Source organism: Pipistrellus hanaki (genome assembly GCF_964339955.1).
Source record: "Pipistrellus hanaki genome assembly, chromosome: 1".
Lineage (NCBI taxonomy): Eukaryota > Metazoa > Chordata > Mammalia > Chiroptera > Vespertilionidae > Pipistrellus > Pipistrellus hanaki.
This window is the reverse complement of record NC_140503.1, coordinates 24,082,434-24,101,348: the sequence shown is the minus strand read 5'-3', so window position 1 is coordinate 24,101,348 and position 18,915 is coordinate 24,082,434. Positions and strand designations below refer to the sequence as shown.

Sequence of the window (18,915 nt, the reverse complement as noted above, 5' to 3'; positions counted from 1 at the left end):
GATTTTTTTTTAAAAGGAGTCATCTATTGTTTTCTTCATTTTTAAAAAAATATATTTTATTGATTTTATACAGAGAGGAAGGGAGAGAGAGAGTTTGAAACATCGATGAGAGAGTCATCGATCAGCTGCCTCTTGCACACCCCCTACTGGGGATATGCCCGCAACCAAGGTACATGCCCTTGACTGGAATCGAACCCGGGACCCTTCAGTCCCCAAGCCGACGCGCCAAACCGGTCCCGGCCATCTTTTTCGTTTCCTTAATATCTTCTTCTCATTCAATGTTGGCCACTGAGCTTTAGTTCTAGATCATTGTTTCTCAACCAGGGGTGATTTACCCCCTAAGAGACATTTGGCATTATTTGAAGACATTTTTGCTCATCATAACTAGGGGGAGTGCTACTGGCATCTAGTTTGTAGAGGTCAGGGATGCTGCTATGGGCAGGATGGTCCCCACAATCAAGAATTATGTGGCCCCAAATGTCAACATCGCTGAGGTTAAGAAACTTGCCAGATGATGGTCTTTATTTTTGGTTTTGAGATGGAAAGAGAACTTCGGTGTCTATTTGTTGGAAGGCAGTAATGGTGTCTTAGACTGTGAGCTTTAAAGTTGTGCAGACCTGGTGTTCAGATCTTTTCTCAGTCTTTACTGTTTTGAGTGCCTACATTTAGGTGTGTGGGGAAAAAACAAAAAACAGATATAACACATTGTGGAGTGCTGTGTAAATGTTATTTTTATCCTCCCTTCCCACTTGAACTCCACATACCAGTTATGTTGTTTGCTCCTCTGAGACGCTAGCCAAGTTTTTTCACCCTCCGGTTTTTAGTTTTTTCATCTGTTAAGTCATAGGTTTTAAGAGAATACTTCATGAGAAAATGAAAATAGAGCACATGACTGGAATGTACTACTTAGTAAATATTTGCTTTTTTTAAATTAATAATATTACATTCAGAATATAATCATTTGGACTTACTGTCAAAAATAATGTATAAAACTAGGCAAGATTGCCCTGGCCCATGTGGCTCATTGTACCCAAAGGTCTCCAGCTCCATTCCTGCTCAAGGCACCTGCCCAGGTTTTGGGATATGCAGGAGGCAGCCAATAGATGTTTATCTCTCACATCCATGTTTCTCTCTCTGTCTCTCTCCCCTCTCTCCCTTCCTCTTTTTCTAAAATCAATAAAAAACACAACCTTAAATAAACAACAAAAATCTAGGCAAGATTATCTATCAACTGATGACTAATTAAGCAAAATGTATTTATTCATTAAGTGAAATATTATTAGGCCATAAAAAGGTATAAAATGCTGATACATGCTACAATATGGGTGAGCCTGGAAAACATGCTAAGTGAAAGAAGCCAGTCACAAGTGACCACATAATATATGATTCCATTGATATGAAATATACATAATAGGCATGTATAGTGACAGAAAGTAGATTAGTGGCTACTTAGGCCTTGGCAGGATGGGAATGGGGAGGGTGGTAAAAGCTAAAGGGGTTTGTTATGGAGGATAAAAATATTGTATTTTAACATTAACTGTGGTGATGGTTGCACAACTTTAGAAATATACTAAAAGCTGTTGAATTGCAGAGTTTAAATGGATGATCTGTAATTTATGTATCAATAGAGTTGACGTATATAAACTAGGCAAGATGAGGGCTCTCTATCCTTTCTCCGGTGTTGTATATTTTTTCCTTAGTCTTTACCTTGCCCTCCATCTTCTGATTTTCATGGAATCTGACTTAGAGAATGCATTCCAGTGGAGATAGAGTAATGTTGCTGGGTATTACTCATCACTAGTTCAGTATGGTAATAGCTGTCTCTGCATACTCACTAAAGGTCTTATCAAATTAGATACATCCTGGCCTGTATGTCTTGTGTAAGTTAACACCAGACAACTAACGAACTCGAGCACGTTCCTCTTTTCTCACACATGGACATTTGTGTGCTGAATCGTCATCAGATTTGTAACCGATTTCCAGTATGCTTTATTTTTATAAATGGATAGCAAGTTAGAAAGCTAATTCTCCTCACTGAATATTACCTAACTATAGTCGATAGCCTAGAGTTAGGAACCTCTAAGAAAATAGGAATCTGATAGTTATGAAACTATTAGTAAAAACACTAAATATGATAGATATCGTGATAAATACTTAAGTGGAAGTAACACTTACAAGCAAATTCTATTTTGCCCATATCTTTTGATGGCAGCTGTCAGAATACCCCACGCAAACAGGCTAAGGGAATTATGGCTCACATTACTGAAAAATCTATTGTGAAGGATGTCTTCAAATGTGTGATTTCAGGGGGCGGTTTTAAACAATCACTTTGTGGTCCTGTTCCCTTCACCAGGCTGTGACCTTTTCTTTTCATTGGCTTTTTAGACAAGCTCTCCCCTTGTAGTTGTAAAAAAGAAAAAGCAGCTATATTAAGACTTGCAGAGAGAGATAAATGTCTTTTCTCAACAATAGGACACTCCTGGCCTGATTCAGGCTAGCTTGAGTTGGGTCATGCATGTGGTTAATTCTAGAACTGAGCTCTATCATCAAGAGAATAGGACCTGCTGATGGACTTTGGTTAGTAGCACTCACTGAGGATGGGTCAGCCTCACCCAGAGCCATATGAGAGTTTGGGATGAGGTGGTTCATCAGAAGAATTTTTAGTTGCTTTTTTGTTTGTTTTGTTAATGAAAGGCTGAATTAAGTGTTGGATGGCAAAATAGTTTATAACCACTATAACACTAGCATATATCTCAGGATTTTTATTCTTGATAATAATAGCTAAAAAAATTTATTAAGTACTTAACTCTGTATATGCCAGATAGAATAAATAAAAAACTTTGGGCAAAAAATAAGATTATGATAAATTTTAGGCCTGAGTTGTTGTAAAAGTTGTGTTCCTAAGGAACTTTATACATTTTTGAAAAATTGGTGTGATCGTTTTTCCTAATTTGGGGGATCCCATTATCTTTAAGGACTACTAGTATATGGGACCTCCCCAGTTTTTTGAACCTAGAACTTTTCTCTCTGTTATCTAATACCTGTTGTTACTATATAGTGAGCATCATTTATTTAACTGAAGCCTTCTAACTCCTAACTTCTACACACAATTTTAGGTTTCCAGTTGTATAAAACAAGTTAGTATCCCAGGCAAGTGCTGTTAACTTAAAAAAACCAAACAGATATAAGTTGCTTGACCCGGATGACTGATCTTTTGCGTGCCCATCATTGTGTCGCATAGCTCCAGCTGGTCCCGAGTGTGGTGTAAGATCTCGTTACTTGCTGTGTTTACAATGGCCGATTTCTTTGTGCTCTTAGGAAACAAAAAGTGAATCATTTCTTTGCTAGTGTTTAGATGACACAAATCACAAAATATGTATTTGGTGTGCCCATTATAATTGTTATTAAGGTCAGTTTCTAATGTTGATTGAGTGTAGACAATTTGAGAGAGTGCTTTTAAGTATTTTCAAGGAGTGATGTGTTTATAAAATAATTCAAATTATTAGATTTATAAATGAAGAATGATTTTTTTTTTCCATTTGCTCTATTAAAAACCAGAACCTCTTAGTTTTATAGAAAAATATAATAAAAAGAAAGCCATTGGTGGCGGAATAATGGCAGTTTCTCTCTCTTTCTCATTCTTTCCCACAGTGATCCTGGTGGAGGTATTGAAATGTCTGAGTTCATTCGAGAGGCCACACCACCAGTTGGTTGCAGTTCAAGAAATTCTTATGCTGGCCTAGACCCAAGCAACCAGGTAGAAACCTGTGTGATTTTATTTTGCTTTTTTCCCTATTCCTGATGGTGGTCTCAGAAGTTCTCCTGTCCGGAATAGTCATTGGTGTTTATCTTGCTGATTAACAATTTTTTGATTATTTATTAATATCTTTTATTGATATTCTTATTTTTAACTGAGTTTTCACAGTAAGTACATTTTTTTTTTTGCTGAGCATACAGTTTAATCAACAGTTAAATATATTGCAAAGTTCATTTTTATTGGCTATATCAAGAATTTATTAGCAGTTTTAACATGTTTATGTATGCATATTTTTACTTATTATTCACTGCCAATAACTTTTATATAGTATACATACCTTAAGAGGATTTTTACACACACACACACACACACACACACACACACACACACACAAAAAAAAAAACCCACAAAACCCCCCACACACATATATACAGTATATATTTAATTGTCATTCAGATGAAGAAAGTCCCTCATGCTCCTTCAAAGTTCATATTAACTTATATTTTGAGCTAATTTTTTATTGTTTACTTCTGTTCAATTGAATCAATGAAAGAAAGGATTTAGTAAAATACAAAATATTATTTGAATGTTTTTTTTAATTTATTTTAAAAAAAATCTTTATTGTTCATATTATTACAGATGTTCCTCCCCCCCCCGTTGCTCCCCTCCACCAGGTTCCCACCCCACCTTTTGCCCTTTCCCCACGCATCATTATTGTCCTCATCCATAGGTGCACAGTTTATGTTCAGTCTCTTCCCACATCCCCATCTCCCCTTTTCCCCGAGAATCGTCAGTTCACTCCCCTTCCATACCTCTGATTCTATTATATTCACCAGTTAATATTGTTAATCAGATTTTCAAAAAAATTTTTTGGTTTTTAGATTCACTTGTTGATAGTTACATATTTGTTGTTCATAGTTTTTATCTTTATTTACTTTCTCTTCCGAAAGAACTCCCTTCAGCAATTCATATAATTCTGGTTTGGTGGTGATGAACTTCTTTAGCTTTTTTTTATTGGTGAAGCTTTTTATCTGGCCTTCGATTCTGAGTGATAGCTTTGCTGGGTAGATTATTTTTGGCTGTAGGTTCTTGCTATTCATCACCTTGAATATTTCTTGCCATTCCTGTCTGGCCTGCATGGTTTCTGTTGAGAAATCAGCTGACAATCTTATAGGTGCTCCTTTATAGGTAACTACCTGGTTTGCTCTTGCTGCTTTTAATATTCTCTCTTTGTCTTTTGCTCTTGGAATTTTAATTATGATGTGTCTTGGTGTGGTCTTCTTTGGGTTCCTTTTGTTTGGAGTTCTGTGCGCTTCCTGGACTTGTAAGTCTATAATTCTTTCACCAGGTGGGGGAAGTTTTCTGTCACTATTTCTTTCAGTATGTCTTCAATACCTTGCTCTCTCTCATCTTCTGGGACCCCCATAATTCTGATGTTGGTTCGCTTGAAGTTGTCCCAGAGTTTTCTTACATTATCTTCAATTTTCTGGATTCTCTTGCCTTCTTGCTTCTGCGGAGGAGTGTCTTCTGGCTCTTTATGTTCCAAATCTTTGACTTGATTCTTGTGATCTTCCATTCTGTTTTTAGGACTCTGTATAATATTTTTTATTTCAGACAATGTATTCTTTATTTCTTGTTGATCCCTTATTATTTCTAGTTGATCCCTTTTCATATCCTCATAGGTCTCATTTATTTTATTGGCCTTTTCTAGGAGATTCTTGAACAACCTTATAAGTGTGGTTTTGAACTCTATATCCAGTCGCTTTTTGTTCTCCATTTCCTTTGTTTGTGATCTATTTCGTTGTCTCGGCATTTTCACAGCTTCCCTGATGGGGCGGAGTTTCAGGATGGAGCCTACAGCCTTGGCTTCCATCATCCACGTCCTGTTCGGCTCCTGAGTCTCAGTATTCCTAGGGTCCTTCAGTACTCGCTGCAAGCACCTCTGAGAGTGAGGTGCCCTCGAGTTTCGCCTGCCACCAAACAGTCTAGTCTCTCCCCACAATGGGCCTGGAACTGGGGTTCAGTTCAGTTGGAAGTGTAGTTGGAGGTGGCGCTCAGAGCAGTGTGGAGCCCCTGTCTCCTTCCCTCCAGGGCAATCCCGCGGCACAGCCAACCATCCCTTCTCTGCACACAATGTGCACGCCTCTGGGGGCACTGCCTTTCGCTGCTCCCCCGGGGTTCCACCTTACAGCCCAGCTCCCTCTGGATGAGCCTGGGTCCTCGGGGTCTGGCTTAGAACTGGGGTTCAGAGCAGTCGGAACTGGGGCTCAGCACAGTCCAGAGCTTATGTCTCCTTCCCGCTAGGGAACGCCAGCTAGGCACTCAGCCTCCCTCCTCTCCTGCTCCGTCCTCTATGCGCGCGCCACGTGTCTCCGTACCTTAGGCTTTTACAGCTCCTCTGCTCTTCCTTCTGCTTTTCTCCTTGCTTCTCATTGTAGAATTTCCAGTCAGTCGACTTTCCTGTAGTTCTGGGTAATGTTCATTTTATATTTTAGTTGTATTTTATTGAAATTGTTGTGTGTGGCTGCGGCTAGGTGTTTACCTGTGCAGCCATCTTGGATCCTCCCCTATTTGAATGTTTTTAATTTTGTATTTTACTAAATCCTTCATTTAATTTATTCAGTGAAAGGAAGGATTTAATAAAATACAAAATATTATTTGAATCTTTTTAATTTTATTCAAAATTTGTGCTGTGTGTGTGTGTGTGTGTGTGTGTGTCTGTTCGTCTGTCCGTCCCTCGGCCCAGTCTGTACCCTCTCCAATCTGGGGCATCCCTCTCACAATCCAGGACTGCTGGCTCCCAACCACTTGCCTGCCTGCCTGCCTGATTGTCCCTAACCGCTTCTGCCTGCCAGCCTAATCACCCCCTAACCACTCCTCTGCCAGCCTTACGTGCTCTCTTGCCAGCCCGATTGCCCCCAACTGCCCTCCCCTGCTGGTCTGGTTGCCCCTGTGTTGGAGTGATGGTCAATTTGCATATTACCTCTTTATTAGATAAGATGTTAAATTTGCTTGAGTGTTTTCTTTTTGACTCCCTTGAGAACAGATTATAGAAAGAGTTACTGAGACTTGTTGATTTAGTAATTGTCATGTGGTTATAGTTTATTTTCTTAAGGTGTTTATAGAATTTGTTATTTGTTTACATAATTTTTATAGTAGTATAATAAATGATGGTTGTGAAATTTTAGGCAAGTGTTATACCATCCTTAATATAAGCCTAAAAGTTCAGTAGATTTTAGTTTTTTATTTGTGCTATAGTTTATGTTAAAAATTCATTTTTCATAGATGTCTTAATTTTTGATTCTTTTTAAATAAGTTAGAGCAATATACTAAAAAGTACTTTTTTTCTGGAACTGAGGAAAGTACATATTGATTTAACAGTTGACAGTTGAAGATTTAGATTGCTCTTTTTGGGATATATTGTTTTGTCCTCTAAATCTTCCCTTTATATATCCTGATCAGTCTGAATTTATTTCATATAGACTCACTACCTAATTTTGCTTTTGTTTATAACATGAACATTTCATGATGCAATATAAAAAATGATAATTGGCCCTGGTTGGCGTGTCTTAGTGGTTAGAGCATTGGCCTATGCACTGGAAGGTCTTGAACCCCAGTCAAAGGCACATACCTTGGTTGCAGGTTCAATCCCTACCCCAGGTCAGGGTTCATGTTGGAGGCAACCCGTCTATGTGTCTCCCTCACATCCATGTTTCTCTCTCCCTCTCTCTCCTTTCTCCTTTCTTTTCACTCTCTCAAAAAAATCAATGGAAAAATATCCTGACTTCTTAGGTGAGGATTTTTTAATAAAGATAGTTATATGGCATAGATTGCTTGAGGTTGGAAGTATCCTACCCTGGGGTGGTTCCATGATCCTGAGCATACAGAGCGACTTAGGGATTTATTGTCCCAGCACGCCTGTAATGTACACACAGTATGTGCTACAGCAAACAGACCTGTGACTCTGATGTAAAATGCCTAAATGGTATCTTTTAATCTTGATAAAAGTGGTTGATTATATGTTTTGATAATAACTTTGTTTGATGATCTTATTAGTATATATTGATAATGACATAGATCTAGCATTTTAATTTTTTTTACTTGCTTCATGCCATTTTTCAGATTGGATCTGGTTCCTCTCGTCTTGGAACAGCAACAACTATTAAAGGTAGACATGACCTAACTTGAAAGTTGTCTCTGATTTTCCATTTCATTTTTGGTTGTAATAAAGATAACTGAGCATTTTATATTCACATGTAATAAAAATTATTCTTGAAATTATTTTATAGATAAAATTATAGTAAGGGTTACTTGATTTAAATTGTGTTCCCTTTTCATCATTCAAATTTCACAAAAGTATTTGACCATTTGCATTACATTGCATTAATTGTAAATTTTGTTCTATTAAACTTCCTTGCCTTGAGGGAAAATGCTTTCTTGGGTTTTAGTGAGGTTCATGGAAAACAGAGTAATTTAATGTGAAACATTTAAATTGGGTGCAATAAGAAAGGGAAAATGTTTTTCTATATATTTGATAATATGCCTTTTATTTTATACATTTATTTGAGGCCCGGTGCACGAGATCTGTGCACTGAGGCAGGGGGAGGGCGATTTCCCTCAGCCCAGCCTGCACCCTCTCACAGTCTGGAACCCATCGCTTCTTATCACCTGCCTGCAGCAGATGAAGGAGAGGCTCCTGCCACTGTTGCTGCACTCTCTTGCTGTGAGCCCAGCTTCTGGCTGAGCAGTGCTCCCCTTGTGGGAGCGCACTGACCACCGGGGGACAGCTCCTGCATTGAGCGTCTGCCCCCTGGTGGTCAGTGTGTGTCATAGTGACTGGTCATTTCGCTGTTCGGTTGATTTGCATGTTAGGCTTTTATTTTTCAAATAAATTTATTTTAATCTTACAGTTTTTTAGCTTACTAATTTGCTCTGGGAAATTTATGTTGTTTCCAGTTCAATTTTCATTAAAAAAAAAAAATCAAAATTGCTTCTTTTTAAAGAAATAGTTTTTTTAACTAACAATATAAAGCTTTCCATATTATTTGGTTTTTAGTGCTATTAGAATAATTACATGGTCTGATAGTCTACCTCTTTTGTAGCTAGAGAATACTGACACAGCATATAGTGAACTAGTATAGTAGATATGTATTTTACTCCTTAATGTCCTTCCTTGTTATGCCAATGTACAGTCGTTATTTTTAATATAATAACTTCACATGTTTCTCTTAACTTTGTAGGAGATACAGACACTGCTAAGACTTCTGATGACATCAGTTTAAGTCTGGGCCAGAGCTCTAGTCTTTGTAAGGAAGGAAGTGAAGAACAAGGTAAGAACATTATATCTCACAGTGACATAAATTGTGTGGCTCAGGGTGAGTTTGTAGAATATACTGTTCACATTTTGGCAGAACTTTATAATAATTTAATAATTGTTTTTAAAAGAAACTTTAAAAGAAAATTATTTAATAGGATAATAAAACAGAGTGCTGTAAGTACTTTTAGATTTCTGGAATTCAGGTAAACATGTTCTGCCAACTAAACATGAAGAGACAAGTTTTATGAGCATATGCCATAGAGGGAATATGAGATGGGAGATGAGAATCTGCTATTCCTTTAGTTGGTCAGAGCATCTTGCCTAGCTTAATGATAACCTAGTATATAAAACTGTTATTTTTCCATTCAGTGTGACCTCTAAATGCCAGCTGCTTCATATCTTGTTCAGCAATATATTTTAATGGAGAAATAACTTGCTGTTGGAGTTTCTGAGAAATTATGTTTGCCTCCAGCACGGTGCCTGCCTCCTCTAGCATATTTTTAATAGAAATTTGGGCTTCAAGTGATTTTTTTCCCCCTTCTAATTCAACTCAATTATAAATGAATATTTTGGAATTTGGAGTCTTTTTTTTTTTTTTAAGAACTGCCACATTTTTATGTTTGATTTTTAATTTTCAAACATGAAAAGATGGATGTGTCATCCTGAATTTTAAGTGGAGATTATCCCAGATTATAATCAGTGGGAAAGAAAATTGCCTATTTCTAGCCTGTTGTTACTAGCCTGGCGGGGTGGGGGTAGGTAGACAGGCTGATAAATTCCCTATATTTAATTATGAAACTTATTTATGAAATTACAAATAGATCACGAAGTTATGACATTTTCCCATTGATACAGGTCCAGTTCCTACAACAATATTTTGCTTCTGGTACTTGGAATTTTAAGTTTATCACTGTAATCCTGCTGTTTTAGAATTATAGTACCACATCATTATTTATTTGTTTTTGTGGGCTACCCCTGCTAACTACTCCTCCCTGCCAAAAAATACTTACGAACTTACTGTATTATGTAGAGACTATTTTCTCAAAAAGTAAAGGTGAATTGATCCATTTGAGAATTATAGTATCCCTTTTTATAATATTTAATTACCAGAATGTCTCAAAAACTAGGTATCATACAAGGGCTAGTGCATTTAGGGGTCTTATGTCTTTTTATTTTCTATCTGAGAAGAAGGAATTTTATAGTGGGGCAGCTTAGGAATTATATGCACACAAACATACCCTTGCAGATATATAATGACTAAATAATGATGTCTAACATTCACTAACATGTTGTTATCTAGATTAGGGGGTCAATAAACTTTGTTTATAAATGGTCAGATCGTTTTGTATGTTATATGGTCTCTCTTGTAACTACTGAATTCTGCATTGTAGTGAAAGAGGACATAAATAGCACATAAATTAGTGGGCATGGCTATATCACCGACTCCATAGGCTTTCGTTTGTTAACCCCTGGTTTAGGTCTTCTTTTCAGCCATTATCAGGTATGGGGAACATCTGGCCCAAGGTCCAGATAAGGCCCAAGAGATCATTTGGTCTGGTCCTGCCAAGCATTAGGGGTGAGGTAATTAAATATTCAACCAAATAGTAAGCTAATTTTTAAGTTGTTAATTTGTATGGCCCATGAATGATGTTATAAATATCTAAATGGCTCTTGGCAGCAAAAAGTTCCCCAGTTCTGTTTTATACACATTCATCCAGTTCATCTTTAAGCATTTAATGTTAATACTTTCATTCTCACTGGACAGATGGACATAACATGGCTTAGAGAGGTTACAAGAAACTTGCAACAAAATCACACAGCTACGAAGTGGCAATCTAGTTTTGAATTATGTTTTTAATGCTATACTATTCTACTTTCATGTAGGTTTATCACTTCCTTTTATCCATACATTTTCCCACGTAGTTCAAATATAACAGATATCTAGTATTTATTACGTACTCAGTACTAATTTAAGTACTGGGAATAAATCACAGTACTGGGAGAGGAGGGAGAAGGAGGATGAGATAGGGCGTTCAGTTTTAGGTATATCAGGTATGAGATGCTGTTAGACCTCTAAGCAGCAATAATCCTATATAATAAAAGGCTAATATGTAAATCGACCAAATGGCGGAACAACTGATTGCTATGATGCGTACTGATCACCAGGAGGCAGATGCTCAATGTAGGAGCTGGTGGTCAGTGCACTCCCACAGGGGGAGCAACGCTGAGCCAGAAGCTGGGCTCATGGCTGGCAAGTGCAGTGGCAGTGGCCAGAGCCTCTCCCACCTCTGTGGCAGCACTAAGGATGTCCAACTGCTAGATGGCACAGGCAAGGCTGAGGGACCGCCCTCCCCCTAAGTATATGAATTTTGTGTACCAGACCTCTAGTTAATAGATAATTAGATAGGTCTGGATATCAGGTAAGAAGTCTGGGTTCAGGTTGTGAATCTGGGGAGTTTTCAGTGTATAAATACCAAAAAGTTTCATCATGTCAACTGTAAGGTTGTGTTATTATGAAGTTCATAACAAAGCAAGCCTGCATGGTTGGCTAGCTTGGAGTTAGGTGGCCTGGCTCCCTGTTCTAAATCTGTTAGTCTTGGCTACGATTTGGCACCACCTAGTGGCAATTATTCATTCTGGCTTAAGTATCAGTTGAGGCTCTTCAATTTCTCTGGGTGGTTTGGATTTCCAGGACATGGACCTTTCGTTGGTTAGTTGATTGGCTGGCACTTGTTTTATCAGCGTGATTCAGGGTAATTAGGAGAAAACTGAGCATGTGGAAAGGTGCACTCTTCTTTTTTACGTCTAAGGAGAGATTGCCCTCTCCAGCCTCATTCACGTCTTCCCGACTCAAGATCAGAACTTTATTTAGGCAATCCCCGTAAGAGAAGGGGGCTGGGTAGAAGAACTAGTTACAGGTATTTCTGAATTTTATTATCATGGGGCCAGGAAAATGAACGAATTTTCTATAGAAAAAAGAGATTACGGATAGAAAAATGAAAGTTCTGAGGATTGAGCTCTGAACCACTTCAGCTTAGTAAGTCCAGGAAGCTGAGCATAACAACTGGTGAGGTAGAAGGAAAACCTGCAGTGTTGTGTCCAGTGTTGCTGGGAAAGGGATCATGATCAGCTTTGTCAAATGTTGCTAATAAGCAGCTGAGACTTGACCTTTGGATTTAAGTGTTGTTGGCGACTTTGATAAGCATCTTAATGAGTGGGATTGGAATACATGTAAGAGAATTAGAGGAGAAGAAATTGAAAACAGCTAATATGGACTATTTTGTAAAGGGGATCAGAAATACTCGGTGCTAGAGGGTGAATGAGGATAAAGGGAAGATTTGGATTTTGTAAGAATTGGTAGGGAAATAATAGCTTGGTGTGTGTTTTTATAATTGACTAGGGGCCCAGTGCACGAAATTTGTGCATGGGGGGCGGTCCTCAGCCCAGCCTGCCCCTTCTAACAGACTGGGAGCCCTCAGGGAATGCCCTACTGATGGCCTCTGGGAGTGGGCCTAAGCCAAAGTCTGGCCTCCCTCTGCGGGAGGTGACTGGTCTGATCAGGGGAAGGTGCCAGCCCCATCACCCCACTGCTGCTGCCACTGCTGGCTACCATAGCCACCAAGCTGTTTTCATCAACATGAACTCCAGTCCCTTCATCACGAAAAAATGACAACTTTCTTAAGGCATTTTCAAGATGTGTCTTTCATAGGATATGACATTTCTTCCTTTCTTTTTCTTTTTATTTTTTTATCCTCACTTGAGGATATGTTTTCATTGATTTTTAGAGAGCTTGGAAGAGAGAGGGAAAGACAAAGAAACATCAGTGTGAGAGGGACACTTCGATTGGTTGACTCCTGCATGAGCCCTGACCTGGGCCCTGGCCAGGGAGAAGCCTGAAACCTAGGTACATGTCCTTGATCAGAATCAAACCCAGACCCTGTGGTCAGCAGGCCGAGGCTCTATCCACTGAGCCACATTGGCTAGGGTAGAATATGACATTTCTTAGCCCCTCCAGCAGCGGACTTTCATTTTTTCCTTCAGAAGTGAAGTGGAAAACCCTAGATTACCTTCTTGGATTCTTATTATCCAAGTTACCAAGAACACTGTGAGTGGTGGTGTGCAGGGAGCTTAGCCAATGCGGTCAGGAAAGGTGTTTCCTCTGTAGCTCACACGCAGAGGCCCCCCGGTGTTGTGTCCGCTAGGTTGGGGGTGTGCTCCAAGCCATGTGGCAGCCGATGGGAGTGTGCCCCCAGCCCTGCGTGTGTCTGCTGGGCTGGGGTGTGCTGCCTGCCCAGACACCCTCCCTTCTTCCGTGGCCGAGGCCGAGGCGTGGGGAGCTGGCCTTGTCGCCGGGGCGATGACGCCAGCATCCCGCCCAGGCTGCTATGGGCACCGCCAGCTTTGTAATGGAGTGACAGTTAGTTTGCATATTATCCTTTTATTACATTCAATGGGATGATCCAGAAGAGAGAAGGAGAATGTGATTTTTGTTTATAAAAGTAATATGTGGTAATTAAAAAAAAATAGTTATGTGTGAAGAAGAAAATAATTCATACTTCTGCCACTGAGCTAACTGTTAATATTTTTTGGTGTATCACTTTTTTCTTCTTATTTTTTTATGGTGATATAATCCACATACTGTAAAATTTACCCTTCTAAAGTATAAAATTTAGTGGGTGTTAGTATATTTGCAAGGTTGTGCACCCATTACCACTATCTGATACCAGAATATTTTCATTATGTTATAAAGAAAACCAAACCCATTATATTCCGCCAATTTGGTTACACCAATTTTTACCACTCTGAGCAGAATATGAGCATGTCTTTCTTACCCTACTAGTAATAATCATTGGGAAAAAATTAATTATATGAAAAATAGTATCTTTGTATTGACTTAAACCTGTCTTTGACTATATTCCTACCAATAAAAAAATGTCTAAGAAAGCATATTTATTAAAAAGGTTCCTAAAACCATCTAAAGTTAAACTTTTTATGGTATATTTAGTTTGCAATGTTGTATGAGCTAAAGTAAGTTTGACTGTCTTTTAAAATGAAAAACTTAAATTTCTGCTTTATTAATGTCTTAGAAGGTAGTTGGTTTTGATTGTTAGCATTTTAAAAAAAGTCTTTTGTTGTTTATTAGAACTAGAAATTTTTAGCTACTTGATTAGTTCACTTTTTATTCTATAAAATTCATAACCTTGAGATGTGAATATCACAACTTTCCAGAGTTGCTTGTTAGAGATACACAGATAGTTTTTAGAAATAACTTTATAATTTTATACTACAAAAAAGTAAATACAATGCTAATTTTAAAATTAGAGAGAGCGAGAGATATAAACATCAATGATGAGAGAGAACCACCAATCGGCTGCCTCTGGCATGCCCTGTACGGGGATCAAGCCCATAACCCGGGTATGTGTCCTTGGCCAGAATGGAACTTGGGACCCTTTAGTCTGAAGGCTGATGCTCTACCCACTGAGCAAAACTGACTAGGGCAAGATATCTTCTTATATCTAGTTTGGCATTGGTCAGCCTTTTGATTTTTTTTTTTTTCTGTTTCTTTTGACTAGGTTTTCATTGATTTGTTTTTTTAATCATTGGTTTTAATTTTATTTATTTTTTAAAATATATTTTATTGATTTTTTTATAGAGAGGAAGACAGAGGGATAGAAAGTTAGAAACATCGATGAGAGAGAATCATTGATCAGCTGCCTCTTGCACTGATGTGCTCGCAACCAAGGTACATGCTCTTGACCGGAATCGAATCCGCAGGCTGACACTCTATCCACTGAGCCAAACCGGTTTCGGCTTATCATTAGTTTTTAAAAAATATTTTTGTGTTACGTTAATGAGATAAAATAATGATAGCTACTGTTAATTGAGTCAGACACTGTGCTAAGCAATGTATGTCATATCTCAGTTATTCATTGCTACTGCTGGGTAAGATTGACATTGCATTTTACAAGTGAGAAAGCAGAGGCTTAGAGAGGTAATCCAGGGTTATCCATTTAGTAAGTTAGAGACAGGACTCACATAAACATCTTGGTCCATTTTAAATATAATATTTTGTTGCCTCTTATTTAAAACAAAAGTATATATACTTAATGATTTCAAAGAGGAAGGGAGAGCGAAAGAGAGAGAAACATCAATCATGAGAAAAAATCATTGATTAACTGCCTTCTGCATGTCCCCCATTGAGGATCAAGCCCGCAACCCAGGCATGTGCCCTGACTAAGAATCCACTTGTAACCTCTTGGTTCGTAGGTCGATGCTCAACCACTGAACCACATGGACCGGGCTGTTGCCTCTTAGATTTTGTTGATAATTTATAGGATCTTTTCTGAGGATATTAGTTCATTTCATTATAGAATGCTTTCTTTGTGCAGCTATGAAACAGAAACCATCTCTTTGGAATGACTGGCCAATTGTTAGTTAGGGAATTACTTGAGAAATTGCTTATACTTGATTAACTGTATTCTGTGAATTCTTTCCATTGTTACACAGTAGAAAAGTAGATCATGAATTTGTGTTAACATTTCTAAATGTGTTTGAAACAGATTTGGCAACGGATCGGAAGCTCTTCCGTCTGGTCTCCAATGATTCCTTCATCTCCATTCAGCCGTCCTTATCCTCATGTGGCCAGGACCTGCCAAGGGACTGCAGCGACAAAGCAAGCCTGCCAAGTCACAGCCACCACCACGTCGATCAGTCTCTGTCTAGCGCCTGTGACACGGAAGTAGCTTCTCTCGTCCCTTTACATTCACACTCTTACAGGAAAGATCACCGGCCACGAGGTGTACCGCGGACCTCTAGCTCTGCCGTGGCTTTTCCAGATACTTCACTGAATGACTTCCCTCTGTATCAGCAAAGACGTGGGTTAGATCCAGTGAGTGAGTTAGAATCTTCCAAACCTCATTCTGGATCCAAAGAGTCCTTGGTGGAAAATTCTCGTTTATCTGGGGAATTTCAGCTTGTCGGGGAGCTGAAAAACAGTCACTCTCAGCCACCTACAAAAAGTGGGAAGAGCAGACCTCTGAAAGCAGACCAAAGCGCGGACAGCTTGAGGAGCCTGAGCACACGGAGCAGCGGGTCCACAGAGAGCTATTGCAGTGGAACGGACCGGGACACCAACAGCACGGTCAGCAGCTATAAAAGTGAACAGACCAGCTCAACTCACATAGAGAGCCTCTTGTCAGAGCACGAGGAGTCTCCTAAAGCGGGAAAGAAAAGTGGGAGGAGGAAAGAATGCTGTGCTGAACCAGAGGATAAGAGCAGCTGTTCCAGTGACAAAAGGACTAGTAGTGAAAAGACTGCCTTGGAAGTGAGTACAAACAATGAGGTTCAAGAGGCCAAGGATTCGAATCCCTCTGAGGATGTGCACAATCAGAGAGGCCTCAGCCCCTCTGCATCAGAAGAAGCCAATAAGAACCCCCATGCAAATGAATTCACTTCTCAGGGGGACGGGCCCCTGAGGAAAGCTGCCGACGCCAAGGAGGAGCAGAGTGATAAGTCTGCTGTCTCGGTGGACTCCAGAATTGCGAAAGACGGTGGAAGGCAAAAGGAAGGGGATGTAAGACCTAAATCGTCCAGCTTAATCCACCGGACAGCCTCTGCCCATAAGTCAGGCAGGAGGCGGACAGGGAAAAAACGGGCCAGCAGTTTTGATTCAAGTCGGCATAGGGACTATGTTTCCTTTCGAGGTGTTTCTGGTACCAAGCCGCACAGTGCGATATTCTGTCATGATGAGGATTCCAGTGACCAAAGTGACTTGAGCAGAGCATCGAGTGTTCAGTCTGCTCACCAGTTCAGCAGTGATAGCTCTTCTAGCACCACTTCTCATTCGTGTCAATCTCCCGAGGGAAGATACAGTGCTCTCAAGACTAAACATGTCCCTAAAGAAAAGGGCACTGACCCTGAGCACACACACAAAGCTCATTTGGGTCCTGAAGGAACCGGCAAAAAGCGGACAACACGTCGGACTTCTAGCACAAATAGTGCCAAGACTCGGGCCCGAGTGCTGAGTCTGGACAGTAGCACAGTAGCATGTTTGAATGACTCCAATAGGCTAATGGCACCTGAAAGTATAAAACCCTTAACCACTTCCAAATCAGACCTCGAGGCCAAAGAGGGAGAGGTGCTAGATGAGCTGTCTTTGTTGGGACGGGCTTCCCAGTTAGAGACAGTCACTCGGTCTAGGAATAGCTTGCCAAGCCAAGTTGCATTTCCTGAAGGTGAAGAACAAGATGCAGTCAGTGGAGGTAAGTAAATTACAGGAAGAGATTTTCCAAGAGTCAATGCAGTTATTGGTACTGTTGGAATGTACTTTGTGTTAATATCTCCCCTTCTACTATGTTACTGAAATAGACTTTCTTCCTGAAGAACGAGGTGGTTATCTTAGAAAAGGTTTTGGTATGAACATCAAGAAAGTATTTTTGAGTTGCATTCTTTGAATATATCAGTTTGTTCTTGATGGCATTCACGGTTTCTAGGCCAGCTGCCACCTGTTAATATTTTATTAGGAATAATAAAAATTGGTCCTCTTCCTTCTTTGTGTAACAATAGCAACAACAAAATGTAGAATTTCATTAGGGCACCAAACTGTTTTTAGTTATTTCTTATATATTGTAAACTATTTGCCACTGAACTTAAATCATATAACCTGTTAATGTAAGCTTTCCTCCAACCATTACTTTAGCTCTGACTATGTACTTTGAAACCTTGTACCTCCTTTAATGTCTGTCTTTTTGGTTTTATTATTCCATCCTCACGTTTTAGGCATTGAGAACATTGTTTTCTGTAACTTTATACTTTCCTTATAGTTTCAGTTGATATTTGTAGTTTATATTGGCCTTTAGTGTCTATTAATGGTATATGTTGCTCCCTGTGGTTAGCAGTGATAGTGTTTTGGTTAAAATAATAGCTTATTTCAGATTTATGGGAAATTGTGCAGAATGTGATAGATGATTTTATATCACAGTATATTTTGGTCATTTTGTTTATTTAAGAGCTGTTTCTTGCTGTTTCCTCCTGTCCAGAATAGTTTGTTTACTCTGTTCTGGTTATTATGGAGTCTGGTCCTTGACTAGAATGAGAAGAAAGAAATCTTCTGTTGCCAGCACTGTAACCCCCATTCTTCTTATTCACATCTTTAGTTTTAAAGCTTGTGGTCTGTTGGTATAATAACATTCTGTCTCTTATTAAAAGGTATGCTCAATTTTTTGTTGGTACAAGCATTCTGAAATATAAGGACATACTTTCTCTCTCAAAGAATTCTAATTTCACCCAGAGTATTTAAAAAGTCCATATTGTGGTAAACGTCCTGTTGTTTCTTTTGGTATATTATCTAACAAAGATGAATTTCTAATAAGAACGTAAAAGGAATGATCGTTAGTAACTACGGAAGAAAATAGTACATCAAACTAAATATTGAGAACTGATTATGTTTGAAGTAATTATAACCATGCCTCGGGTATCTGACATGGATTGATTTCATTCTGTTTTTTGTAAAAGGTCTGACTTGTTTTCAGTGATTTCTTACACAGATCATATTAGATGTGTTCATGACATGCAAGAAACCATGAGTTTTAAAATATAGCTTAATTTTTAAAGTTGTCATTAAAAATTTTAAGAATGAACAAGCTATGAGAGGAAAATATTGCTGTTCTAAATATTATTGAAATGTAAATACTAAAAAAAAAAAAACATAAAAAAGAGCTATAGTAAATTTTTATGTCTTTGTATTTAAAATATCATTTCTTTTTCAGAGGGATTGTAAAGTGTTCTGTTTTTTAGGAAAAGTTATATGGAAGATGTTAATTGCTTCTCATTGAAGATCTTT

At 38.8% G+C, this 18,915-nt stretch overlaps 1 protein-coding gene across 6 annotated transcripts in view; it reads left to right on the top strand.

Annotated features, from left to right (window-relative positions):
* PCNX1 (pecanex 1) overlaps positions 1 to 18,915 on the top strand; it is a 145,769-nt gene that overhangs the window by 25,448 nt on the left and 101,406 nt on the right. For all 6 annotated transcript variants that reach the window (XM_084891969.1, XM_084891970.1, XM_084891973.1 and 3 more), the window contains exons 3-6: positions 3,652 to 3,757; positions 7,880 to 7,925; positions 8,998 to 9,087; positions 15,635 to 17,335. In XM_084891969.1, the coding sequence (XP_084748095.1) occupies positions 3,652 to 3,757; positions 7,880 to 7,925; positions 8,998 to 9,087; positions 15,635 to 17,335 (1,943 nt within the window). The remainder of the gene's footprint in view (positions 1 to 3,651; positions 3,758 to 7,879; positions 7,926 to 8,997; positions 9,088 to 15,634; positions 17,336 to 18,915) is intronic.